Raw genomic sequence first — 25,810 nt, forward strand, 5'->3', positions numbered from 1 at the left:
TACGAAGCGACTCGTCGAAAAAAAATATAACAACCGCGGTCGATGATATAATAGTATGATAGCTGATATATCGTAAACGGCGTAATTACACGACGAAGCCCTCGACTGCGGCAGTTTTATAGATCTTTTCGTTTTGAAGGCTAGAGTCGGATTACGTCCTCGTCCGCCCCCACCAAACCCCATTTGTCATGTGTGTATTATTGTGTTCTATTTCGCGAACATCACAAAAATACAATTATATTATTATATTATCTCGAGCATAGGTTAGGACCGCGCCTATCATCGTCTTCGTTCATCGTAATGATCGCCGAACACACCTAAATAAATGTATAATAATAAAATATAATATTATGATCTCATCTTAGCGATTGCGGGTAAATTATGTTTGTATCCACACCGATGCATTTAGGTCTTTATAATATGATTTATAAATATAATATGCCGCGGTTGGCGACGACTTACGACCGTGACCTGCCTTGGCCCTTGACGTATGTATTTTACACACGTTCGACGCTGTATTGCTGCGAATCGGTCATAATATGTATTAGACCTACATATAGTACTGACTACCGACTTATAAATTATATTATAAGTATTGCGCCGGCGCGGCCATAAATCATGACCGTCCGTTAAAACCCTAACAATTTTCCCCTCTGAACCTTGGAGTGTTAAGCGCTCGTGACGGATTCGGTGCGACGTGATTAATTGTAATATTCATAATAAATATTTCGGTTCGTCCATTTCGAAATGACTCGAGAGATGGCTAAGAATAGGTAATAACTAATAATATAATGCACTGCAGTGGCTGAATTAGTGAAGAAGGCACGACTAGTATAGTAAGATTATGTAGTTCTTGGCATATTTTTATATTTTATAATAAAACGTTCAAGGTCATTAAGTCGTATAGAATGCTCATTTTTAGAACTTTTCCACGTAATTTTTTTCAAATCCACGATTGTGTTTCATATATTATAGGAATTTCAGGTTAGTTGGTATATCTGAGATATGTAGGTATTTCTGTAACTAGGTTCATATTCGTATAATCGTATTTTTTCCTTTTTTGTTTAATATAGGATACATTTAAAACTTAAATTATAAAATTGTATTTATCTTCAATGACCTTCTGTATGTCGACGTAAAACGTAAATGAATAAGAGATGTAAATGCTGTATAATTTATAAAGTACCATTATACTACCATGCACTATATATACACTACATAGATAAGATATTCGTCTCCTATGATAATAATTTTACTGTACAACCAGAAAATATGAATTTTTTTAAATGTATTAAGAAATATATATTAAGAAATTAGTAACGGTACCTATTTTAGATTGACCCATACTAGAACTAGATTTCGTTCGACATTAAAATAACGCTCCCCAGATTAAATATGATCTATAATACAATATTAACACAGTATGAGAAAGTAGGTTCCTAATACAGACTACAGAAAAAGTTCTTGGTTCACATTTTAATATTGGCTTCAACTTTCAAGGACTTCTTGTCTAAATGTTTTCTCGCCCCGATGATAAGTAAACCTAATCTAAAACTAATAACATGACAGAAATAACATTTTAAACAGTTATTTTAAGTTAGAAAAACTATATATTATATATCATATTTAAACTTGCCTTTGCTCTTCCGCTCCATATAGAACTTTTTGGACATTGCCTTTCAAAACTTATTTTTGGAAAGGTAATCAAGAACAGATACCAAATATATTACCTAAGTAACATTAATTTTAAAACTTAAACTTATATTTAGTTAAGCTATATTTTAACTAAATTTTGTATCCTGAACATTTTATAAAAAAATACTGCTAAATATTTAAAATCATTTTAATGTCTTAATGTCTTAATGTCTGTAGGTAACGTGTCGTGGTATATCAATTTATTTTATTTTCAAACTTCCAGTATTTATTTTTCATCAATTCTGTGCACCACACACACCTATTATAATTTATAATAGGTACCTATAATGTGGTCAATATCGAAATAAATAAATCGAATAAACATACAAAACCATCTGCGAAACTCTACGAACAATGAAATCACGTATAGCTGTCAATTTATTCAAACGTTTTTTGCTGCTTGTGTGTCCTCAAAAGTTGTGTATAAACATACCTATTTTAGTATGGTCGCGAGAATAAAACGTCGAATAACATTTCGTAAGGGCGAACAAATTGTTTGTAAATAACGTCGCTGACCGCTATTCTGTATGCTGAATAGGTTGAATGGACATAATAACACAGCGGGGTTAAACGAAAGCTCGGGTGTATTTTTTGTACACCCTCTTTCCCGTTAACCTTTCGATACAAAGTTGCGGCAGTGTGATATTGATTTTCATTCTTCAGGAACGCTATGGTAAATCGTAATATCATTATACACCTGCATTGATATTCTAAAGTACCTATATGCAGACGGAAGTTAAACATTAAATTATATACAGTTAAAGCCCATTCAGTGCTGTACGTTCTAGTTTCTTGTAGTATAATAAAAAAAAAAAAGAAAAAGAAAAACTCTATTCAAAAAAGACATTTGTGCACCCTTTTATTCAAATTAGGTCTTATTTACATCGTAAATATGGGGCGTGAAATTATTCATTATACTATGCAAATACCTATACATATTTTATTAAATAGTAAACCTCCCCGCTCTTCCCTTCCACAACTACGGGGGTAATTCGGTCAAACCTTATTTCCATTATTCGTATATAATATTGGGAATTTGTTTTCAATCACAGTATATTATACACTTCATTATTTTTGTCCTTGGTGGTGTTCGAATATCGTTTAGAATACAAATTATGTCCAAATTCGAATTATTGAAAATACATTAAATCACTTGGTATGCATGGCACCTTATACAGTTATTCCGCATCGTCATTCCGAATAACTATACAGTTCATAGAGATATTAAGCACTTGCTATTTATATTTTCGTATAGACACTTGTCTCAAATGTATCTATGCCGAAATCTAACCAATAAATAATACTACAAAAGACGTATAACTAAAACATTTATAAATTAGTTCACAACAAAACGTTTATATAAATAATGTTTTTTCAAGGAATATATTATAAATTTATATACTCTAAGGAAACTCATAAATACTTAATTATGAACAAATATATACCATACTAAAATATATATTCGCATACACAGAAGGTTTCACAGTGTTTGTCTTCAATAATTATTTTTTCGTTAATTATTTTTGAAATATGTTTGCGGGAAAAACTTATTTTATAAGAGATCTACAATTATTAAAATTTGTAATAAATGTTGGTCTACCCGAACTCAAAATAAAACAATTTAAATTGTGTATTCGCGTTTCTTAATGATTCGAGACAGCTAATACATTGAGCGAATTTGTGTAAATGTAATTTTAAAAGTCCAATTACTAGTTTCCACAATCAAGTATTTAAATAATTGCCATGCGGGTTTTTGAATTTTTAGCTGGTGGCATGTAAATGGAACGGGGAAGACAATCTGCATGAGCACACGTTATGTTTAAAAACATAATTTAGGCCTGATTCTTTGTTTTTTTGAATTGTTATATTGTTTCTTTAATACTACAGTCCATCCTATACAGAGACACAATGCTATAATAACCATATTATACCTATGCCGGGTGTCTTAATAATTGATCACTAGTATTGTGTAGTATATGGAGGTACCCAAAAAAAAAATCTGGTTCAAGTACAACAATATATAATATATTCAGCGTACAAAATAAAATTACCTATGTTTTTGTATACACAATAATATGATATATAATTGCCACAGAGTACTCTATGCATGTGGCCTCACCGCTATGTGACTGCAGTAAAATACGTATATAGTCGTGAATAGAGTACGAGATTTTGTATTTTGTGTAGACCGAGTTTTGTTCCGCGGAGTAGCTTTCCCTAGATCTTAAATTATATACGTGATTTGAATGTCCAATAATAATAAAAATAACAATAATAATAATAGTAATAAACTAGTCGGTCGCGCGACTAGATTACCGTAATGCGTGTACATATTATATATAACTATATAAGTTTCTGTATTTCTCAATAAGTCGTCGGCGAGTGTGATTTCTCTACTTAATATTCCCGAGGCAGCCGCCTGGCGGTGGTGTTTAAAATAAAAAAAAGGTCAGTTCGTAGTGTTTAGGTAAATATAGGTACTTATATATAATATATTAATAGTTAATAGCTTAATACCACAAGTTGGTAATAATATTATATTATGATGTATGTCATAAAGAGTAGGATATTTACTTGCTGCACAAACGAATGTCGTATGTAAGGCTTTTAAATTCCAAAGTAAGGGTCCGCGTGGACATGGAGCTTGCTGCAGCACCGGATCCAGTGCGGCTCGAATTTTATCGGATCGATTTGATCGACTGCCAGGACGCGCGTTTGGTGGTAGGCAGGGTAGACGCTATAGATACTATATATAGTATTGACTAAATGGTATAGTTGCTATATTATTATTATACTTTTACAACCGACGTTAAAGAATAACATTTCAAACATTTAAACATTTCTTTTAAAGAATACATTTTATTTTATACTCATAAAAACTATTTGAATAAACGGGACAAATATAGTATTCATAATATTTATTCGAATAAAAAAACTGAGATTCATTTTTTTTTCAACCTACTCCTTCATGGCTTCATAAAACTTTTAGGTAGGTAATTTGTTCAATATTTAATGCTAACTAAATGTATTCTTTATACTTGTTGTTATAAAAGAACAATAATGAAAACCTTTCAATGGGGTATAAGTGCTACAACCATACAAGTTAATTTCTGAGTTAATTTTTTAAAACTTTTTAAGACAATCATAAAAGTTATTTATAAATTATTAATTAAACCGAGATAAAAAATTCACCATATATTTTGTAGCTCAAATTACGGGTGTCTTGAAAAGTTATACAAGTTAATTTCTGAGTTAATTTTTTAAAACTTTTCAGGAAAATCATAAAAGTTATTTATAACTTATTAATTAAACCGAGGTATAAAAGTTTACCACTATTTTGTAGCTCAAATTACGGTTGTCTTGAAAAGTTATTAAAAATGGAATTATAGGCTTGTTGGAACTCAGACCATCAAAATATATTATTCGGTATTCTATACAAATTAATCATAAATGTCAATACATTTTTACTTTTGGAAATAATATGTGGATTTTTTAATGCTAAGAAGTGTTATATATTATGCTATTCATATTTGAAGACTGATTTTATTATATTATATTGCTGTATTGGTTCGGCCGTATACGCATTCAAACCGTCGCCGGTGGTTATTATACTCGTGTACTATCTACCGATATTCAATCGTATGTTGTACGGTGTTTGATCAATGTCGATTCCACGTGTGCACATAGTAACCACACATAGACAGTACCCGTTTTGTTAACGGGTTTGTATAAGTTTGGGTACGTTAATGGACTTTCGTCGCCCAGTCAATTCATTCGTTCGCATACTCAGACGGTTTTAAAATCAAATTTCCATGGTCATTTTATTTAATATGCTGCGTTGTATAGGTAGGCACTTGATTAAAAATAAAATTGATTGTGAACCAACCATAGAGTAATAAAATAAAAAATAATTAAAACAATTGGTTTCAAATTAAACGCTTAACATCTCTCATAAAATATAATTTTATTACCTATTTATTTTGATGTTTGCTAAATTAAACAATATATTATGCCATACATGTTGTAACACCACTGCAGTGTTATAAATTAAATATAACATATTATGAGTGTTATACAATTTCTATACTGCTTATTAACTCTACTATCTCTACCCTTATTATAAATACATTTATTATTTTATCGGTCTGCCATAAGCCTAATGTACTCTTCCAAGTAAAAAAAATGTAAATATTTTTATTTCATACAATAATTGTTTTTTTTAACCATTCCTTGTGGACTTTGGGATAAAAGCTATTGGCAGCAGGGCTTTAAATCGATAAAACGTTCATCGTTCATGTTAAGATACATTTTACTTTTTAGGCTTAAAGTTTAAAAAACAATCACTAAAATGTATATTTTGTAAAATTTTCTTACACGAATGTATTTGCAGATACATACTTATTAATTCAATTTTATTAGATATCATTATGTATCATTACGTAGGGTGTTGTAGGTTTTTTAAACTTAATTTTAAATTTAGTTTTAAGTATATATTAAATGTAGGTATGCTTACATTTTTTGTTACCTAATTTATTCTTTTATTTTGAAATAAACACTCCAATAAAAAGTACTGTAATGTAGGTTGTCTAAGAAAAAAATTGTTCACAAAAAAAGTGATTGATGTACTAAACTGTATATTAATAAAATGTGTGTATCATTTTTTAAAATGATCTTAAAAATACAAAGCTTATAAATACAAATTATTATTGCATAAAAATGTTATCAATAGTTGTGCAGATCGTGTTGTTTTTATTGTAGATATCAATTGTTACTTACTGTTATGTTATGCATTACATCTACAATTTTTTTTATTTTTTTTTTAAAACAGATTCCGAGCAAAATGATTATTGTTTATTAGTTATCACATTAACGTATCTTTTTTTTGACAGTTAATATCACTAAAAATAAAAATAACTTGTAATAATAAAATATCCAATTTCAAAGAAATTATTATTTTTTATATATTTTTTATAATGCTTTATAAATATTTATGTCGGTACATTTGCGTATATTAAATTTGCAACATTTGTTATCGGAATAGACGAAAATAGAATGAAATGTATATTTATATAATTAAATAACAGTGAATGACATAATATCTACTAACAAAAATAATGAAACCACTCCGCGAAAAAAAGTTCACACATTCATTGTAATATTTTAAAATATAATACATGTTTTACATAATGTCAAAGTCTATTAAATTTTGAAACGAAGAAAATACTTATTATAAGGCAATTTTTGTAAATACCTATCTATGCTCTTTGTACCCACAACTATAATTGGTTATTTGAAAATTAAACACTAATAACATATTGATGTTAGTGACAGAATTTGGAGTAAAGGTTACTGATTTGATAATGTTTGGCTCTGACGTCTTTTTTAAACAGTAAACTAGCTTAAATAATAATTATTATTGGTGCTGATTAGTGTTTTTAACTTATCAGTTATTCAGTATTCGTCGTGTGTAAACGTATATAATAAGTATTTATTATAATACATTTGATTTTATGTAAGTAATGTAAAAATGTATTGTAATAAATTCTTAAATAGGCTAACTTTAGTTACTAATAGTAGTTACACGTCGTGTTTGTCACGCGTAAGCACTTCAATGAATATATTTTTAATTTGTAACTAAAAAATCTTTATAAAAAATTCATCAAGTATTGGCAACAGGGATCGGCTAGAACGCCTAGGACCTAAAACCTATAATATATGTTAAAGTTAAATGTATAACTGTGATAATATATTTAGTTTTAAATAATTAAATAAAACTTCTCAACGCGAAATGTGGTTTCCTCGTATACCTATCTATTATAAGTCACAAATTCAGTTTATGACTGTTACATGGAGATAAACATTCCATTTAATGATTTAACTCACGTAGTACATTATATAATACATTTTATATATGCTTAATATGCTGATATGAAATTATGCAAATTGAAATATTATCTGTTTTTACTTTAATGTTAATTCATAAATAAACTTGTATTTACTAATGCATTGACAATTATTACTACTACGAGTGTCTCTATAGTTTCAAGTATTGATCGATGTTTAAAATACTCTTTTTCTTCGGATTTAATGTTTGAAACTTATTTATACGAATGTTCAAATAATCAATGAATGAATAACGTAAATGTATTTAGTACCTATATATAATATTAATTAAGTGTACTTGTAAAAAATTTAAATTATTCTAAACGTCGATGATAGAGATCAAATGGATTTAATTTACATTATTATGCAGAAATATATAGTACTTCAGATGATGTCAGCATACTATTTGTTTTCTCTCTCTAACCCACGCACAACTTAGCATAATTTACGTTTAGCAAAACCAACCCTATGGTTTTATATTACTTTTAATTTTAGAGTGAATTTATCAAGTATCAAACTGTAAGTTAAGAACATCGTCTATGTCCATATGTTGGCTATTTTATGATATTTTTATTTTTTATAAAAGTTATGATGAGCGTCTACATTATTACAATTTAAAAATGCTTATAAATTGTATACCAAACTAGGGTAATTTTCTTAGCTTAAAGTGTGATAATAGGTGAATTCACTTTAACAATAAAAGTGGCAATACATGGTTGGTTTTGCTAAACATACATTTGGTATGTTGCGCGTGGGACAGAGAGAGAAAACAAATAATGGTGCGCTGACATCTTCAATGTGAACGAAAACAAACTTACTTTTTTTATAGATATTTAAATATATAAGCTCATTAAAATATTGTTAACTAAGAAAAAAATCTTTATATAGATTTAATAAAAAAACAAATTAAATCATGATGCAATACATATTAATATACCTAGATAAAATTTATAAAATGTATAATATCTACATTAATATCATATTTGCTATTTGCACTTTGAATCTTGACCTTAAATTTAACAAATTCGTATTTTCGTTTTTCTTTTATCTTTTTCCGAATGAAATCAATATCATCGTTACTATTAATCTATTCGATTGTCCATTAATTTAAAATAAGCTTACCTACAAACTACAAAAAAATAAGTAATAATAATTTGTTTAGAACACAATTTAAATTGCATTATGGAGTATTTTTACGCCAATGAAATAATTGACTCTAGATGCAAATGTGGTATATAAATATATTCATAGGTTCAATTAAATAATTGCTTTTTTGTTCACTGTTTAGCGTATGTTTTAAAATTAATAATAGGCTTTTTGATAATTGATAAATGGTGTTAAGTGTTAATAGACTGTCCAGACGGAATTTATGCTAATCGTTTAAGAAAATTAATCAAGTGTAAATGTACTCACTAGAGGTGACTCTGAAGTTAATTATTGCTTATTTAGTATGATAATAAATTAAAACGACACACACAATATTATTTACATACCTAGATAAATACAGTAATAAGTATAGTATAAATATAGTATAAACGATTATAATTTTGTGAAATATTAACTCCTTAGTCTCTTCAGACTTGTGTGTCTATGAATCCTATGTACTTAGTATCTAAATATTTAAAAATATTTATTGTTTAGTTTATCTTAAACTTATTAATAACGTATGAATTCTAAAATCATTAATCATTATGCATTGATAATATTATACATTTAAATGATAGAAAATTATGAATATAGTGTTTAATTAGACCTATACTTCTTAAAAAATATCCAATTCAAATCTCATAATATATGATAATATTTTGTATAGAATCATAGGAATCAGCAAGAAATATAATCTTTGATGTAAAATTGCAAATATTTTGACCATCGTTTTTTCGATAATAATTTAATAATAATATGTTGATGTTAACAGACAAATTTTGCTACCGGTCCAAAAGACATCACTAACACCACTGCAGCGGAAGCAGCAGGAGGTACTGCCGCCACTGGCGGTAAGTTTGCTGACGTCGTATGTCTGTCGTGTCATTAACGACAAAAGCAAAACGACGTAATAGTGTAAAAGTTAATAGGTATAGTATTATATATAATAATATAATATAGTATTAATACTTATTTTAATTAAAATTCAACTTGACCCAATTCATTCTCTTACTCTATTTTTATTTTTACTAATCTGATAAACATTGAAAGATTAACATTTTAAACTGGGCTTAGTGTTTTTCATTAATTTTTAATAAAAGAAGTTAATTAAATATTAATTATCTAAAAGCAAATGTATTATTTTTTGAATTCGACAAAAGTCGAATAATATTCATGATATATTTTAGTTTTTGAAGTAACTTTGAACCCAATAAACCATAATGTATTATTCAACTCGTTTGTACCTAAAAAACCTTTAAAGAAGTTTGAAACTTTTGAAACACGGAATAGCTTAAAGTTGGCCATGGAATATTAAATTACCTAGTAAAAATATAATTTATGGTTTGAAAGTTTTATGAAGTGTATAATTTTAATATTGGTATTCAGAGAAGTGACTAAAATAAAGCTATACTTTTTGTTATTATAAAGTTCCTTTAAACGCCCATTATTAAACCATATTGTCAAAATAAATTAAAATTTTTAAGTTAAGGATTATGTTGTACGTGAAGTGGTATTTTTGTTTTAGTGTATTTATAATAATTAAAATATGAAATTAAATTTAAATACTAAATACCATGCGCTAACGACTTTGTTAAATTGTCTATTATTATATCCTTAACTCTTAGATATATAATATTATACCAAAGGCAAATCGTATCATTATAATTAGAGAAAAACGGAATACAAACCTTTGGTGAATTTTCATTTCTACTGCAATTGTATAAAGTATCAAGATAACGTTTACTTTAGGTTTTTAATATATTAAAAGAGTAATTATGTGTTTTAAAACACTATTAACTAACTTACTAACTTCTAAACTATTTTATTTCGTTGCTACAATAATATAAATATGTTGATAATTTTAGTGTAAAATTAATTAATATCAATATAATTACAACGATGATTCACAAACGGCTTAATAACATGAATAATAAATAATGCCATTTTAATATTAATTTATTGCTTAGTATTGATATTATATCAAGAGTTTCTAAATCTTTGTATGCTTTTTCTTTCAAGTGTACCTATTTAGTACTTGCATTGCTAATATAAAACTAAAGTTACTTTTAGATGTATCCATTTTACGAATTAAATATATTGCATTATCTATACTAAATTAAATGTATTAAATTGTATGATATGTTTATAAAATTTTGCTCAACCGATTCAAACATGTAAGTGCAAAACTAATGCGCCCTAATCATAAATAGTCGTGTTTAATTCAAAAATAATGTATTAATTAAAACATATTTTTCATTGAAAAACATTGGCTATAATAATAATGAATACTTTAGTGGTATTCATGAAATTATGTCATTTCTATGCATACAATTGAATAATACTATACCTACTGCAATTTATGAATATATTTGTCGTCGTCTTTTAGAATACAATATATGATATATTGTTAAGGGAATCGCTATTAATATTAATAAGACATATTATCATAATATAAAGTGATGTAGATGGCATTGTTAGATAAAAATATTTACAGGGTACGTGATCATTATGTATAATTCATTCAGACAAATTAGTGAAATTACGCGTTTGAAAATATATTATATGAATAGATGGAATAGCGTAATTTATGCGGTCATTAACATAAATAAAAGAATACCATAATAGCGTAATGTCATATAAAAGTAATTGATATTGATTGGCACTCATTATAAAATTATTTTTTTGATAAGCATAATGTATACCTTACATAATATGTACAATATATGAATGTATAATATTATGATATCATTGAATTCAATCCCTTTTAGCCAATAATTCTTGCATCACGATTCTTCATAACGGGAATAGACCATCAGAGTGACGGATTTGTGATGTAATTTTCCAAGCACTTTCGCAGCTTTTTTTTTATATTATATTGGAGCTTGGAAACATTTACAGCAGTAATTTGAACATAACAAAGAAATGTATATAAAGGAAAATGATGTACTAACGACATCTCTCCCTACATCAAAGTGACCAATTCTATAATACACTGTATTGGTACACAGTAGTTAGGTAATAAAAAGTGAATAAAATATTATTTCTGAAAACAGAAAAATCAAATAACTCTCTAAAATCTAAAATAGACGAGAAAGCTTACATATAAGTTATATAAATACACAATTAAAAAAATATGACCTGTACCTAAGACGAGAAACTTAGGTAGTTTTTTTTTGTTTAACACTTTAAAATAAATATTATTTTTCTATCTCTCTGTATTTTCTTTTGTTGTGAACAATATTAACTTCTTCAATAGTAATAAAATGAATTTTTTTTATTACATAATGGTTTATTTTATTTCAGAACCTTGCATACAAATTTACTTTTTCACATTATTAACTGAAATATATAAATATAAAAACCTATATATATAAATACTAATAAATCTTTTACCGTTTATAATATTTGCTATGGTATTTTCATCAATTGCAGATGTTTACATTTTTTTTGCAGTATTTATTTTATTATTTAAGGTTTTAAATTTTTATTTCGGTACCTTTTATAAAAATGTACTTTCTTAAATTATTAAAATTAAATACCTAATAAATCTTTTATATTTTACTTTGATTCAATATATTATACAAACGCATGTTTTAAATATCTCGTATAAATTATAGTTTATATTTTATCAAAATGAATATATTTTTTATTTAAAATACGGCTTAAGAGCTTCATACGTCATGTGTAGTTAATAAATCTAAGTGATTTTGATGAATAAATATTTAAATTGTATCGTTTTTAAATAAATAAGGATTGAATCATTAATGTAAGATTAAAATTAAAATAATAATAAATTAAAATTGTTGATTATCATAATATTATTAAATTTTCAATAACGTACAAAATTAACATTTATAGGACCAAATATATGATGTTGTAAGGAATAAATAACAAATTAAAAATATTGATAAAAATTAATCATTTTTAAATATAAAAGCATTTTAATATTGTTTTTTGTAATTTAAGTTTTAATTTATTTATCCTTGCTGCTTAATATGATAATTTTTAAAATGAGAAAACAATTCCGTGTACAATGTTTTATCTATGTATACCGCGAAGCATTATAAAATAAATATAATTGTTATGTGATTCTATTACATAAAAATACGACAACTGAACACACCTGAATTTTAGTGCTTTTATAAAAATAAAATTATTATAATGAACGGTTTTAATTAAAATTATTTTTGTGTATCAACTATTTCTCTTTTGTTAATAAAATAATAATATATACAATAAGTACGATACCCTATAATATTATGTAAGCTTATTTATTAGAATAATAAACAATTAACCTACAGACATGATAAATGCTCCAATTTAATAACCAAAGATGCCCACCCTAAATATATCATACTCAGAAATACGCAGAGCACAGTGAAGGGTGTAAAAATAATTTCAACTCGGGTGAATGGCAACGCTCATCCAAAACAAGTTAGAGGAAACCATCATAAAAATAAACAAATAATCCTCATGTGGATACCTGTCTGTACTGGTAAAGAAGGCAACGAAACAGCAGAAAAATAAGTCATAATAGTGATATCGAACTCAAACAGTTAAGCTGCAACATAGCATACCCTATGATATAAAAAACTATTTAAAAGCAAACATGTAACAGAAATGTCAAAAACTATGGAAACAACAAAACACCAAATTAAAAACAGAACATTAAATGGGAAAACCACAAACTCAAATGAAAGAAAGAAATTACTATAAATCGCTTTTAAATATTATAAAGCACTCCCCATTTGACCCATGGATTTCTTATGGTCAAAAAAAATCTCCTCAATGTGAATCGTGTGGAGTTAGCCTTTCGATTAAACACATACTAATTGAGTTCCGGAAATACATCTCTCTTAGTCCAAAATTTCTAACCCAAAAAACAATAAAACAATCATTACATTTCTAAAATTCACCAACTTGTTTAAAAAAATCAAATACCATGTAAAAAAAAACGTACCAATATGATATTATATTCATAATTTAAATTTTTTTCTTAAAATGTCGTATTCTTTCCTCACAACCAAAATAAATTTAATATTGTAAATATTTAATTAACACTGTCACGAAATCAAATTATAACTAATAGCCTTTACCGCCGATATTTTCTCGTGATCAATAGAAAAAAAGATTGACTGTAATGCAATTGACTGAATATATTATATTATTGTTGTTGAAAAAAAGAAGAAAAAAATATATTTTAAATAATAATTGAATAACGTAGAGTTTTTGTTTATTATTAAAACAACGAATTAATAATGTCATCACTGAATAAATTAAAAGTTTAATCTCGGTAAACTAGCAAATTTTCCTTTTAATAAAGCTATTTCTTTATTTAGTGTATTAATTATGTATCCGCAAATCCCAATGTTTGTTTAAATTTTAAAAAAATTCACTGCAAAGACTAAAAAAAAAAACTAACACCGAGAATGTATCGCACATTCTCTACGAAAATTGTCTGTAACAATATACCTTGGAATGTCAACAGTATAATAACATAAATTATATACACGAATACATAATACATTATCATAATAATATACAGTGTTTTGGTATTTTAAGCGAAATACCTAAGTAATTTATTATGTTATGTGCAAGATTACCTATCATAAAAGTCTGAAATATTTTTTATATCTTCCCCAATCGTTTTAATTTCCTATGATAGCCTCACTCATCTTGTGCGAAATATGTCATCTGTATCTGTAAATTGTAATAGTTTTATTGTACAATGACGGCTTTAATTACTGTTCTGCATTCTGGATCAAATAGGATATAATTATGATTAACAACTTAGGTATATGAGCGATCATGACCTATTAATAAACAACTTATATTATTATAAGTGTATTATTATTTTTTTTTTTTACTGTGTTATTCCATTTGTTATTGCCCTTTCGAGACAACCGCCATCTTTGGGTTCGGCAATGTTATTATTATATAGTGGCTAACAAATTCTAAATTAATATAATACGCTTGTGTACAGTTCGTGCGTCATTGCTATCTGGGATCATCTGACGGCGGAAAGCGTAAGCGTTCTCGTATTATATTAGTATAATATTATATTGTATAATATACATTCGCCGACGCTAACGGACGGACAGTAGGTGTAAATTAGTAACGTCCGGTGATGATGAGTAAAATGGTGGTAGTATATGTATATATTTATGTTAATAAATGTATTTAGTTTGTGTTAGTGTGTGGTGGTAAATGTGGCCAACGGCGATGTGCATTCGGTGGTGTTTATTATATAGACGTACATGCGCTTACTGATCGTACGTGCCAGTATATGATCCGCAACTTTGTCCCGTTTCATAAATTGCTAAGTTAATTGTTGTTGTTATCGTGGTAATAAAAAAAAAAACTAAAATTCGTATGAAAAACTTAATAGATACGTTAATTTTATATTGAAAAAAATGTAAAAAAAATAACGATAATATAGGTCATGATAAGATAATGATGTGTTACACTCTCAAACTATTAAAGTGAAACTCTATTGCGATGACGGCATTTAAAAAAACGGATAATTATTTTTACTTTATTTTTTATTAAACAGATAAAAATAATATGGCCACAATAGACGGGCGACCCGCCCAATATGGGGTGACGTTAAAGCAATTACGTGAGCTCATGGAGCACAGAGGACGTGAAGGTATCGTAAAACTAAATGAACTGGGTGGCGTTCAGGATGTTTGTAAAAAGCTGTACACATCGCCCAGTGAAGGTAATTATTCGATTTTAAACACAATTTCGTTGTGTGTTTTTAACTAATATAATTTTATAATTTTGATTGTATACCATTGTGCAATTACTTTTTGAAGGATTAAGTGGATCTACAGCCGATCTGGAGCACAGGAAAGAGACGTTCTCCTCAAATACCATACCCCCTAAACCTCCAAAGACCTTCATGCAACTTGTCTGGGAAGCTCTGCAGGATGTCACTCTAATTATTTTAGAAATTGCTGCTCTCGTATCATTGGGATTATCACTTTACAAACCTGCCGACGAAGAATGTAAATTTTTTTCAGAAATTCTGTGTATATAGTTATTGTTTTCTATATACTAATATTACAATCTTCGTTATTGTAGCAATGGGTGCAGAAGACGATGAAGCAAAACATGGGTGGATTGAAGGATTAGCCATATTAATATCCGTTATAGTGGTCGTTATTGTAACAGCGTTTAATGATTATACGAAAGAAAGACAGTTCCGTGGACTTCAAAACCGTATCGAAGGTGAACACAGATTTAATGTCATCAGGCATGGCGAATTGCAACAAATCTCCGTAGGAGAAATAGTAGTTGGTGACATTTGTCAGGTAATTATACTTTGATGACTCAATGACGAGTTGATAATTAAATAATAACCAAATATCGTCATTGTTAAACAGATTAAATACGGAGATTTGCTACCAGCTGATGGTGTGCTAATTCAAAGTAACGATTTGAAAGTTGATGAATCTTCATTAACTGGAGAGTCCGACCACGTCAAAAAAGGAGAACAGTTCGATCCCATGGTCTTATCAGGTATGAATAATTTGGTTTTTAATTGTAAAAGAAGCTCAATATATTTTTTTTAATTTAAGGAACCCATGTAATGGAAGGCAGTGGAAAAATGTTGGTCACTGCAGTGGGTATAAATTCTCAGGCTGGAATAATATTCACACTCTTAGGCGCAGCAGTAGATCAACAAGAGGAAGAAATGAAGAAGCAACGGAAAGGTAAACTGCTTGATCTCGTTCACACTTGTTCTAAAAAATGGTGTAAAAAAACATTTCTGCATATAATTTACTTCATTATATTGTTATTTACAAAATTAAAATTTCTCGGAAAATCATCTATATTTGTGTCAAATTATACATTTGATATACCTATGTAGAAAGTTTAAAAATATGTGATGACATGCAACAACTTTTATCAAGTCATTTAATTTAGTTTTACAATTTATTTGACACATTTAAATCAATTGGCTAACTTAGTAATCACTAATCAGTATCTGGGATATGCATTTTTGTTTAAGATATCCTTAATTTCTGTATCATCAATATTTTATTAGACATATATTTTGTATTTCTTAGTAATATGCATAGTATTGTACTCCTAAATAATTTGATTATATCTATTGGTACTATTAAAACATTTTTTGTTCAAAGTTATTACCTAATATATTAAAATAGTTGATTTTAATACAAATTTAATATTTTATAAATAGAAGCCAAAAAACTAAAGACAAAGAAGAGCTTAACTGATGAAGTACCACCTACTATCAACAGCCATGCCACTGATATCGGTATGAAACAAATGGACAAAGGAGGTGAAACAGATGATGATGCTGCTGGAGGTGGAGGACAATCTGGTGAGTCAGAAGAACCAGCAAAAAAAGACAAGTCTGTGTTGCAAGCCAAACTCACAAAGTTGGCCATTCAAATTGGATATGCTGGTAAGTAAACTATTTATTATATTTTAGATTTTATATTACACACATTTTATTTTTATTACTAGGATCAACGATTGCTGTACTCACTGTGCTTATATTAGTAATTCAATTTTGTATCCATACATTTGTCATACAACAAAAACAGTGGAAGAACCATTACGCGGGTGAATTTGTTCGCCACCTTATTATTGGTGTCACTGTCTTGGTAGTGGCTGTTCCTGAAGGACTTCCTCTCGCTGTTACTCTGTCTTTAGCATACTCTGTCAAGGTAATTAATATAATTGGAATATCATCATTGTCATAATTTGTGTTTATTAAAATAAAAATGTTGCACTGTATTTTTTTTTATTAACATTTATTTTGTAAACTATGTAGAAAATGATGAAAGATAACAATTTGGTAAGACATTTGGACGCTTGTGAAACTATGGGTAATGCCACTGCCATTTGTTCTGATAAGACCGGTACACTAACAACAAACCGAATGACAGTTGTCCAGTCTTACATCTGTGAAGTCCTTAGTAAAACAATGCCTCAATTTGCATCGATACCATCGAATGTTGGAAACTTATTAGTGCAAGCAATATCTATTAATTCAGCGTATACGTCTAAAATTATGCCACCCGACGATCCTACCAGTGAACTCCCTAAACAAGTTGGTAACAAAACCGAGTGTGCACTTCTAGGATTTATTCTTGCTCTTGGTAAAAATTATCAAACCTGGCGTGACGATATACCCGAAGAAATGTTAACACGTGTGTATACATTTAACTCTGTGCGGAAGTCCATGAGTACAGTCATTCCAAGAGAAGGTGGTGGCTACAGATTATTTACTAAAGGTGCCTCTGAAATCGTACTAAAAAAATGTTCGTATATCTACGGTCGCGATGGTCGATTGGAGAAATTCACTCGTGAAATGCAAGATCGTTTGGTGAGAAATGTTATTGAACCTATGGCTTCTGATGGCCTTCGTACTATTTCTGTTGCGTACAAAGATTTCATACCCGGAAAAACTGATTCACCCAACCAAGTGCATTATGAAGGAGAACCCGATTGGGAAACCGAAGACAATATAGTGTGCGACCTCACTGCATTGTGTGTTGTAGGAATTGAAGATCCTGTTCGACCAGAGGTAATATTTACATTTGCTTTATTGCAATTTAAGGAAAATATGTTATTTACTTTGGAGTTTAATTTTAGGTGCCTGAAGCTATTAGAAAATGTCAGCGAGCTGGTATTACTGTACGTATGGTTACCGGAGATAATGTGAACACAGCCCGATCAATTGCCACCAAGTGTGGTATCTATAAAACTGGAGAAGACTGGCTTGTATTGGAAGGCAAAGAATTCAATCAACGAATTCGTGATGCTAATGGCGATGTTAGTTTAATTTATTATTTTGATTTTAATAAAATATAAATTAAATTGTTTTGTTTTTACAGGTTCAACAGCATTTATTGGATAAAGTGTGGCCTAAATTGAGAGTATTGGCTAGGTCATCTCCAACAGATAAATACACATTGGTAAAGGGTATTATTGACAGTAAAGTGAGTGAAAGTCGTGAGGTAGTGGCAGTGACAGGTGACGGTACCAATGATGGTCCTGCGTTGAAAAAAGCTGACGTTGGATTTGCCATGGTATTAATTATAAATAATTATATAATAAATGCTAAAAATAAATAATAACTATAATATTATATTTATACATAACACGTAACTAATTATTAGTTGTAAACAATTTCTGTTACTTGTATGATTTGTAATGGTTTGTAATTTGGTTATTTATATACAAAGTAAATTAGGTTTATCTTTATTAATAACTATTATTTATTTTAATTTATTATAAACTATATATACACAAATTATATCAATATAGTGTTAAAAATATCCATGTCCGTAGTCCGTGTTAATTTGACATTAATAAATCATGAATATTTTTGTTTTTAAATGTAATACTTGATTTACATTTAAAGTAAATTTTAAAATTTCGTTTGATTTCTACCATAAAGACCCAATATAGGAAGAAAGCCATTGTCGATCATCGTGTTTGGTCAAATCATCACTAACAGTTAAAAGTCAAATATTAAGATTCGCATCGAAGAGAAATCGTGTTCGTGTCATTTCTATCTAAAAATTATTGTTTTTAATTATAACATAACTGTTTACACTGGTGAAACGCTATAATAGTCCGATAGTCGTGTGATATTTGTTAAAATACATTTATTAAAAATGTAGTTTATGAATTCACACCCGTAAATACCACTTCATGTATGTTATATATTTAAAATACTTTCTTCAAAATAACAATTCACATTCCTTATGAAAATTTATTTATACTTGGGAAAAGCCGTTCTCGTGTGACAAACGTTTATAATTGTTTAAAGGAAGTTTCGTAAAGACGAAGGACGTCCAATTCCCATGTAATTTTTTGTAAAAATTTACATTGAAAAACAAAGAAGATTTATTTAAATCTTATTTCAAAATGATTTTCCCAATTATATTGTGATATAAATTCTAGTCATTCATACTATTATCTTGAATAGGTATAATTAGTTATTAAATTAATTTTATTCCTCTATATTTTCATAGTTAATACTTATTATAGTAATATTTAAAATCTATTCACTAGGTATATATTCTATAAATTGTAATGTTCCATTAGACAATTTACCCAACTTTGAAATATAACTTAGTAGAGTTTTTTTAAATAACTTCACGACATATATTATAATATGTTGTTACGTTTATGCTTAAACGTCTATTAATAGAAAATGAACAAATCATATAAGTAACTTATAAAATATTGTATTAATTTTGAATAACTAAAAAAACGTAATAAATAATAAGTTAATAAGATTCCGAATTTTTGAACAATTCTCAGTAATTAATTTTTTTTATTACCTACATTTTAATTGTTCGCTTAATATACTAGTATGTTTTTTTTTTGTAGGGTATTGCTGGAACAGATGTAGCTAAAGAAGCTTCAGATATTATTTTGACAGATGACAACTTCAGTAGTATTGTTAAAGCAGTAATGTGGGGTCGTAATGTGTACGACAGCATTGCTAAATTTTTACAGTTTCAGTTGACCGTAAATGTGGTAGCTGTTATTGTAGCGTTTATAGGAGCATGCGCCGTCCAAGACAGTCCGCTAAAGGTAAGCGTAACGTAAAGCATAATCGTAGTTACATTAGTCGTTTTTTTTTAAAGTTTATCACAAAGCTGATCAATTCACTCGTGAATCTAACCAGAATTAATGAGTAAAAAAGTAAATGCACAACAATTTATATTTATATATGTAACAACTAACAGAAGGTTAGTCATATTATATGAGACAAAAGTATAAACAATTGTTTAAAAATAACTGTTATTTTTACTATAGATCATAATATGAATAGCTGTTTTATTATTTATGAATTAGTATATCTCAAAAGTTGTTGATATGACTCGTATTTTAAACATGTTTCGTCTTAAATTTGAACAAAGAAAAATGTAAAAACTGCATTTTATTATTTTAGGTATTTGATCGAACATGAATGTTTTTAAATCCGTTAATGTAGGAAATTATTAATAATAATATTTTACAAAAAAATAAAATGTATAATTTAATATGTATCTACGGTTTGTTGACGTTGAATTTTGTTTACGCACTTACTTAGGCCGTTCAAATGTTGTGGGTAAACTTGATTATGGACACGCTTGCCTCGTTGGCGTTGGCCACTGAGCTGCCCACTTCCGACTTGCTGTTGCGGAAACCGTACGGTCGTACGAAGCCTCTGATATCGCGCACCATGATGAAAAACATCATTGGCCAGGCCGTCTATCAATTGACGGTCATCTTCTCACTGTTGTTCGCCGGTGACAAGATGCTGGACATCCCTACAGGCCGTGGAGCTGAATTCGGCTCGGAGCCCACGCAACATTTCACCGTCATCTTCAACACGTTCGTCATGATGACGCTATTCAATGAGATCAACGCTCGTAAAATCCACGGCCAGCGTAACGTGTTCCAGGGATTCTTCACCAATCCGATATTCTACAGTATATGGATCGGCACCGTGCTGTCACAAGTGTTCATCATCCAGTACGGCAAGGACGCGTTCAGCACCAAGAGCCTCACGCTGGAGCAGTGGATGTGGTGCTTGTTGTTTGGGTTTGGCACCCTGCTGTGGGGTCAGATAGTCACCACTGTGCCTACCCGCAAAATCCCGAAACTTCTGTCGTAAGTAAAATGCTCATAAACGCTGAGCCGGCCGTGTTTCTCTCCCAAGGACACGCCAACAATATAATATTGTGATGATAATTAATATTAGCGATGTTCGATTAGCTATAAGTACTAGCTTGAATTTAATCTCGGTTTGGATCTTCCACGCCGTCGTAGTTAAAATTAATCTTTTTCGTCTCGGAATGAATTTAGCGCACTCGGTCTACTATTAGATCATATAATTTGTCCTCAGGTGGAAATTTCTTAAGTTTTCTATTTTTGTATGGTGATATAGTTGAAATCTATTTCGACTTGCGACAGATTTCGTATCCGAGACGAACCCATGTAGAATATTATAACCTCTGATCAAATGTCGATAATTACATTCGAGCTTTCCCACTTCCAGTACTATAAAAAGCATAGGCAAAATAACGTCCTAATGATTATATTGTTGTAGCATTATTATACCGATTGCGAGACGAACCGCGCATATTAACCACCCTGTCGCCTTGTGATTTTTGTCATTCGCAGATGGGGACGCGGACATCCAGAGGAGTACACCAACGCTATAAATCTAGGTGAAGAGAACAGATACGATCCCGATTCCGGGCAAAAGCCGCGGGCCGGCCAGATCCTGTGGATCCGTGGACTGACCAGGCTACAGACTCAGGTTAGAGCATCATTGGCTGCATCACTGATTGCCGCCAAAATAGGGCGGATAAATGTTGATTTTTTTGTCTTTTGTTCACGTCGTTTTATCTTGTTGTCAATGTCCATTCTTATACTTTAAATCGTCCTTAATTTTTGTTTTTATAGATTATTTTATTTCTTCTTGCCGATCGATATATACGTTACATATAATTTTTTAATTAATGTCTTATCGTCGTATTTCTAATAGTTATTTCGCGTATATCTTCACTGCAGTGCGACCGTATTATGTATTTTATCATAATACGATACATTCTTCATGAGTACGACAATTTTTTTCTTTTCGTCGTTTGTTGTTCGTCTTTCTAAAATTTGTGTGCAAGTTATTTTTACATACATCGTTCTTTCAGTCGTATTATATTGTTACTATATACTTTGTCTCACTATCAATTTCGCCATTTTTCTCTCTTCTCTCTTAGCTAGTATATTACATTCAGTTTTATAGTTTTGTTTTTTAATTTATTTTAATTTATTTTTCTACCGTGATTCGCACCATAACGTTACCGAAATGTAACATTATTGTATGCGTACACCTATATATTATTATATTACATTTTTATGATGATGCGTTTTCGTTATCGCATTGTACACGACACACGTCATATTTTAAACTATTAACGAATTATTGATGAGGACAACGTGAGAGGAGGCGTTACAAGTAATTAAGCCCTACCGAGGGTCCATAAGATTACTTTATACTAATATTTATACTCATCAGTCATCATATATTTCTAATATATATTATGTATATTGTGTTATACTGTACAACAATATAACATCGTATACAAACAACAGAAAAAAGGAATAATAATGATAATCAAAAACGACATCAAATTATATCCGTGTATTGTATTGAAAATCGTTGATATATTTTTTTCGATAACGTATTGTCAAATTCTTATCGTGGTCTATAATTGACCACGGAATAGTATAATAGACAGATGTAAGTAGTATACCATTATTTTTTTATTTTATTTTATACACACGTCGTGTGAATAATATAATATAATATAATATTAGGTTTGTTCCAATATATTATCTGTGACGACTGTACAACATGATAATGTTGTTGTACATTCGGAAACTCCCATCTCCTACGAACTACGGGGGATGTTGTAAGTATAACTTAATAGTTGTGCACGTCATTATTGTATCGACAACGGTTTTTCATTTATTGGGGCGAATTTTCTATACATACATATTTACATATATGCGTGTCGTTACGATCGATGGGTCCATTTTTATGTTTCAAGGTTTTCATCGGTAGGTACCTATATACTTATTCTAGTAATTCCTGAATCCATCCGATAGATATTGTTGATGAAACATAGGAAAACTATTATTTGATATATAGGTAGATTTCATCACTCTTAGACGAAAATATTGGTGTGTGAATAACACGTTTTTTCTCGGTCGGTTGAAAACGAGAGTAACTCTCCTGCCCATCAGTAGCCGAGCGAGCGAGCGAGCCAGCTGAAACCTACCAATATTTCCTTCCTTACATGTTATTCGGAAAAACCTAATAACTGATGTGTTGTATAATAATAAGACAAATCTCGTCAGTGTTATTAGTTAGGTATGTTATCGTTTTATTTTTTTCGAATTATCAGCGAATATTATGCTACGTAATAGTAGGTACATATTGTTATTAATGAGTGTATACATTTTATGTGCTAGTTTTCTTTTGTTTATTTTTGCTTTCACTGAAATGATTCATTATATTAAATACGGTTTATATGTACAGTGAGTTTCGGTTTATGTGAATATGTGATCACATTGGTGCAGGTAATTTTGATTTTATTTACCGATTTATTTCTTAAAACATATTTTTTTTTGAATTATCCTTTATACTTATTTGATTGCAATTGAGTAATTTATTTTCTATATTGGCTTTAAGTTAAAACACAAACGGGTATTTATTTAGTATTTTTTTTTATCTCATAGTGAAATTAAATAGTGGTAGGTACCTGTAATTTTTGGAGTAACTAAAAAATATCTGTGTGACATTAATTTGGCATATAACATACATAATAATTATTTATGTTATAATGATTATAATTCTCTGTTTTAAAGCCATACAATCCACACATATCTGATTCAATTACCCGATTAGCAATGATTCTAATAAATAGTAATTTACAAACAAATAATTTGGCTAAAGTTATGCATTTTGATTCCAATAGTTGATTCTACCAACCAGCGATCACATGAAGCAAAACTCACTGTATAACACATTTTCATTATCATTATTACCCACTTTATTATTTGTTGTATTATATAGTAGAATTGACATAGATATATTTAATAAGTAGATAGTCCGCGTTTTCATTACTAACAATATTTTTGATATATTACACGTTTCTGAAATTAAAAAATATGTATATTATTATCTTTTAATTTGAAATGGTAGATAGTTAAAAGTTCACAGCGCGAAGTAAATATTGATTTTAAAAACTGATTAGGGATTTTATACACCAACGCATAGGTGCGTATATAAGTGGTTTTATTGTTTTCATAATAGCTTACGAACCATACTTGACTACAAGTTCGGTACCTAGTAGGTATAATCGTCATAACATATTCCACAATGTTCCCGATTTGGCAATTATTCTGTCGCCGACCTGCCACCCCAAAACCCTTCCAACATATCTCTGATTATATGGATTGAATAATAATAATAATAAAAAAAAGTATATACATAATATAACATCTATATCGTAATTATTAATTTATTGAAATAAATAAAAATAAAAAGTTGTTATACACATCACCTAAAACAAGATAAAAACACACTTCGCATGACACGCGTGTTGTGTTTGTGTGTTTGCAGCTGCGTGTCATCCGAGCTTTCAAGTCCACACTAGAAGACCTGGAAGAACGGCGTTCCATACATAGTTTCCGCACCACTACCAGCTCGCGGGGCCGTCCTTTGTCCGACAACATCACGTACATAGACGAGGAACACAACCACCACCAAGCAGCCCCTCCTACTAACAACAAGACTCCACTCAGTGAGGGATAAAAAAAACAAAAATAATATTCTTAATAACGAATTGTCCTATAACGGTCTTGTGAACGTCACATTTAATAAGGAAAAAAATATCGAAAAAAAAAACAACAAACAAACGAGCAATTTCGTAATAATTTATTTACTTACATAATATATTATTATTAATATAATATAATATATGTGTATACATTATATAACGATAATTTTTTTGTTATCGTTATTTTTTATTTAACTATACATAATATATATAATATTATATATATATATATATATTTATTTTTATTTTACTAACGTCACATTTTTTATCGACTTATTATTATTATTATTATTATTATTATTATTATTATTATTATCATTATTATTATTATACTTACGTACAAATTATATGAATTTTCGAGCTTGGGTATATTTTGTTTTCGTTCTTTTTCTGGGATAGTATATTTTTTTTTTTATAAACAAACTGGGTAGTTTTCAATCCTATTTAATATTTATATTATATTATTCTCTCAATGTCTCAATATATCTCTATCTCACTCTCTCACTCAATTTCTCTCTCTCTCACTCTCTCACACTCTCTCTCTCTCTCTCTCTCTCTCTCTCTCTGCCTTTGCGTGTGCCTCCCCACCGGCTGCAGTGCGTTTGCTGGTAAACTCAGGAATTTGTACGCGGTGTCGGCTGAGCATCGTTTAAGGCTTATTTAGTATACGCGCGGGCTGTGCTTGAATCTTGATG

At 29.2% G+C, this 25,810-nt stretch overlaps 1 protein-coding gene across 11 annotated transcripts in view; it reads left to right on the forward strand.

The window, feature by feature from the left end:
• LOC132937263 (plasma membrane calcium-transporting ATPase 3-like) overlaps positions 1 to 25,810 on the forward strand; it is a 66,694-nt gene that overhangs the window by 21,511 nt on the left and 19,373 nt on the right. For 7 of the 11 annotated variants that reach the window (XM_061004099.1, XM_061004096.1, XM_061004101.1 and 4 more), the window contains exons 2-15: positions 9,497 to 9,653; positions 15,278 to 15,445; positions 15,543 to 15,734; positions 15,811 to 16,040; positions 16,113 to 16,248; positions 16,308 to 16,442; positions 16,934 to 17,161; positions 17,224 to 17,426; positions 17,534 to 18,289; positions 18,358 to 18,537; positions 18,600 to 18,794; positions 20,107 to 20,313; positions 20,816 to 21,378; positions 21,892 to 22,030. In XM_061004099.1, coding sequence (XP_060860082.1) covers positions 15,289 to 15,445; positions 15,543 to 15,734; positions 15,811 to 16,040; positions 16,113 to 16,248; positions 16,308 to 16,442; positions 16,934 to 17,161; positions 17,224 to 17,426; positions 17,534 to 18,289; positions 18,358 to 18,537; positions 18,600 to 18,794; positions 20,107 to 20,313; positions 20,816 to 21,378; positions 21,892 to 22,030 — 3,321 coding nt within the window. In that variant the 5' untranslated portion in view covers positions 9,497 to 9,653; positions 15,278 to 15,288. Of the gene's footprint in view, positions 1 to 9,496; positions 9,654 to 15,277; positions 15,446 to 15,542; positions 15,735 to 15,810; positions 16,041 to 16,112; positions 16,249 to 16,307; positions 16,443 to 16,933; positions 17,162 to 17,223; positions 17,427 to 17,533; positions 18,290 to 18,357; positions 18,538 to 18,599; positions 18,795 to 20,106; positions 20,314 to 20,815; positions 21,379 to 21,891; positions 22,031 to 24,898; positions 25,485 to 25,810 lie in introns of those variants that run through there. The other 4 variants (XM_061004102.1, XM_061004103.1, XM_061004106.1 and 1 more) reach the window with 4 other exon arrangements.

The sequence above is a fragment of the Metopolophium dirhodum genome, chromosome 1 (assembly GCF_019925205.1).
Source record: "Metopolophium dirhodum isolate CAU chromosome 1, ASM1992520v1, whole genome shotgun sequence".
NCBI lineage: Eukaryota > Metazoa > Arthropoda > Insecta > Hemiptera > Aphididae > Metopolophium > Metopolophium dirhodum.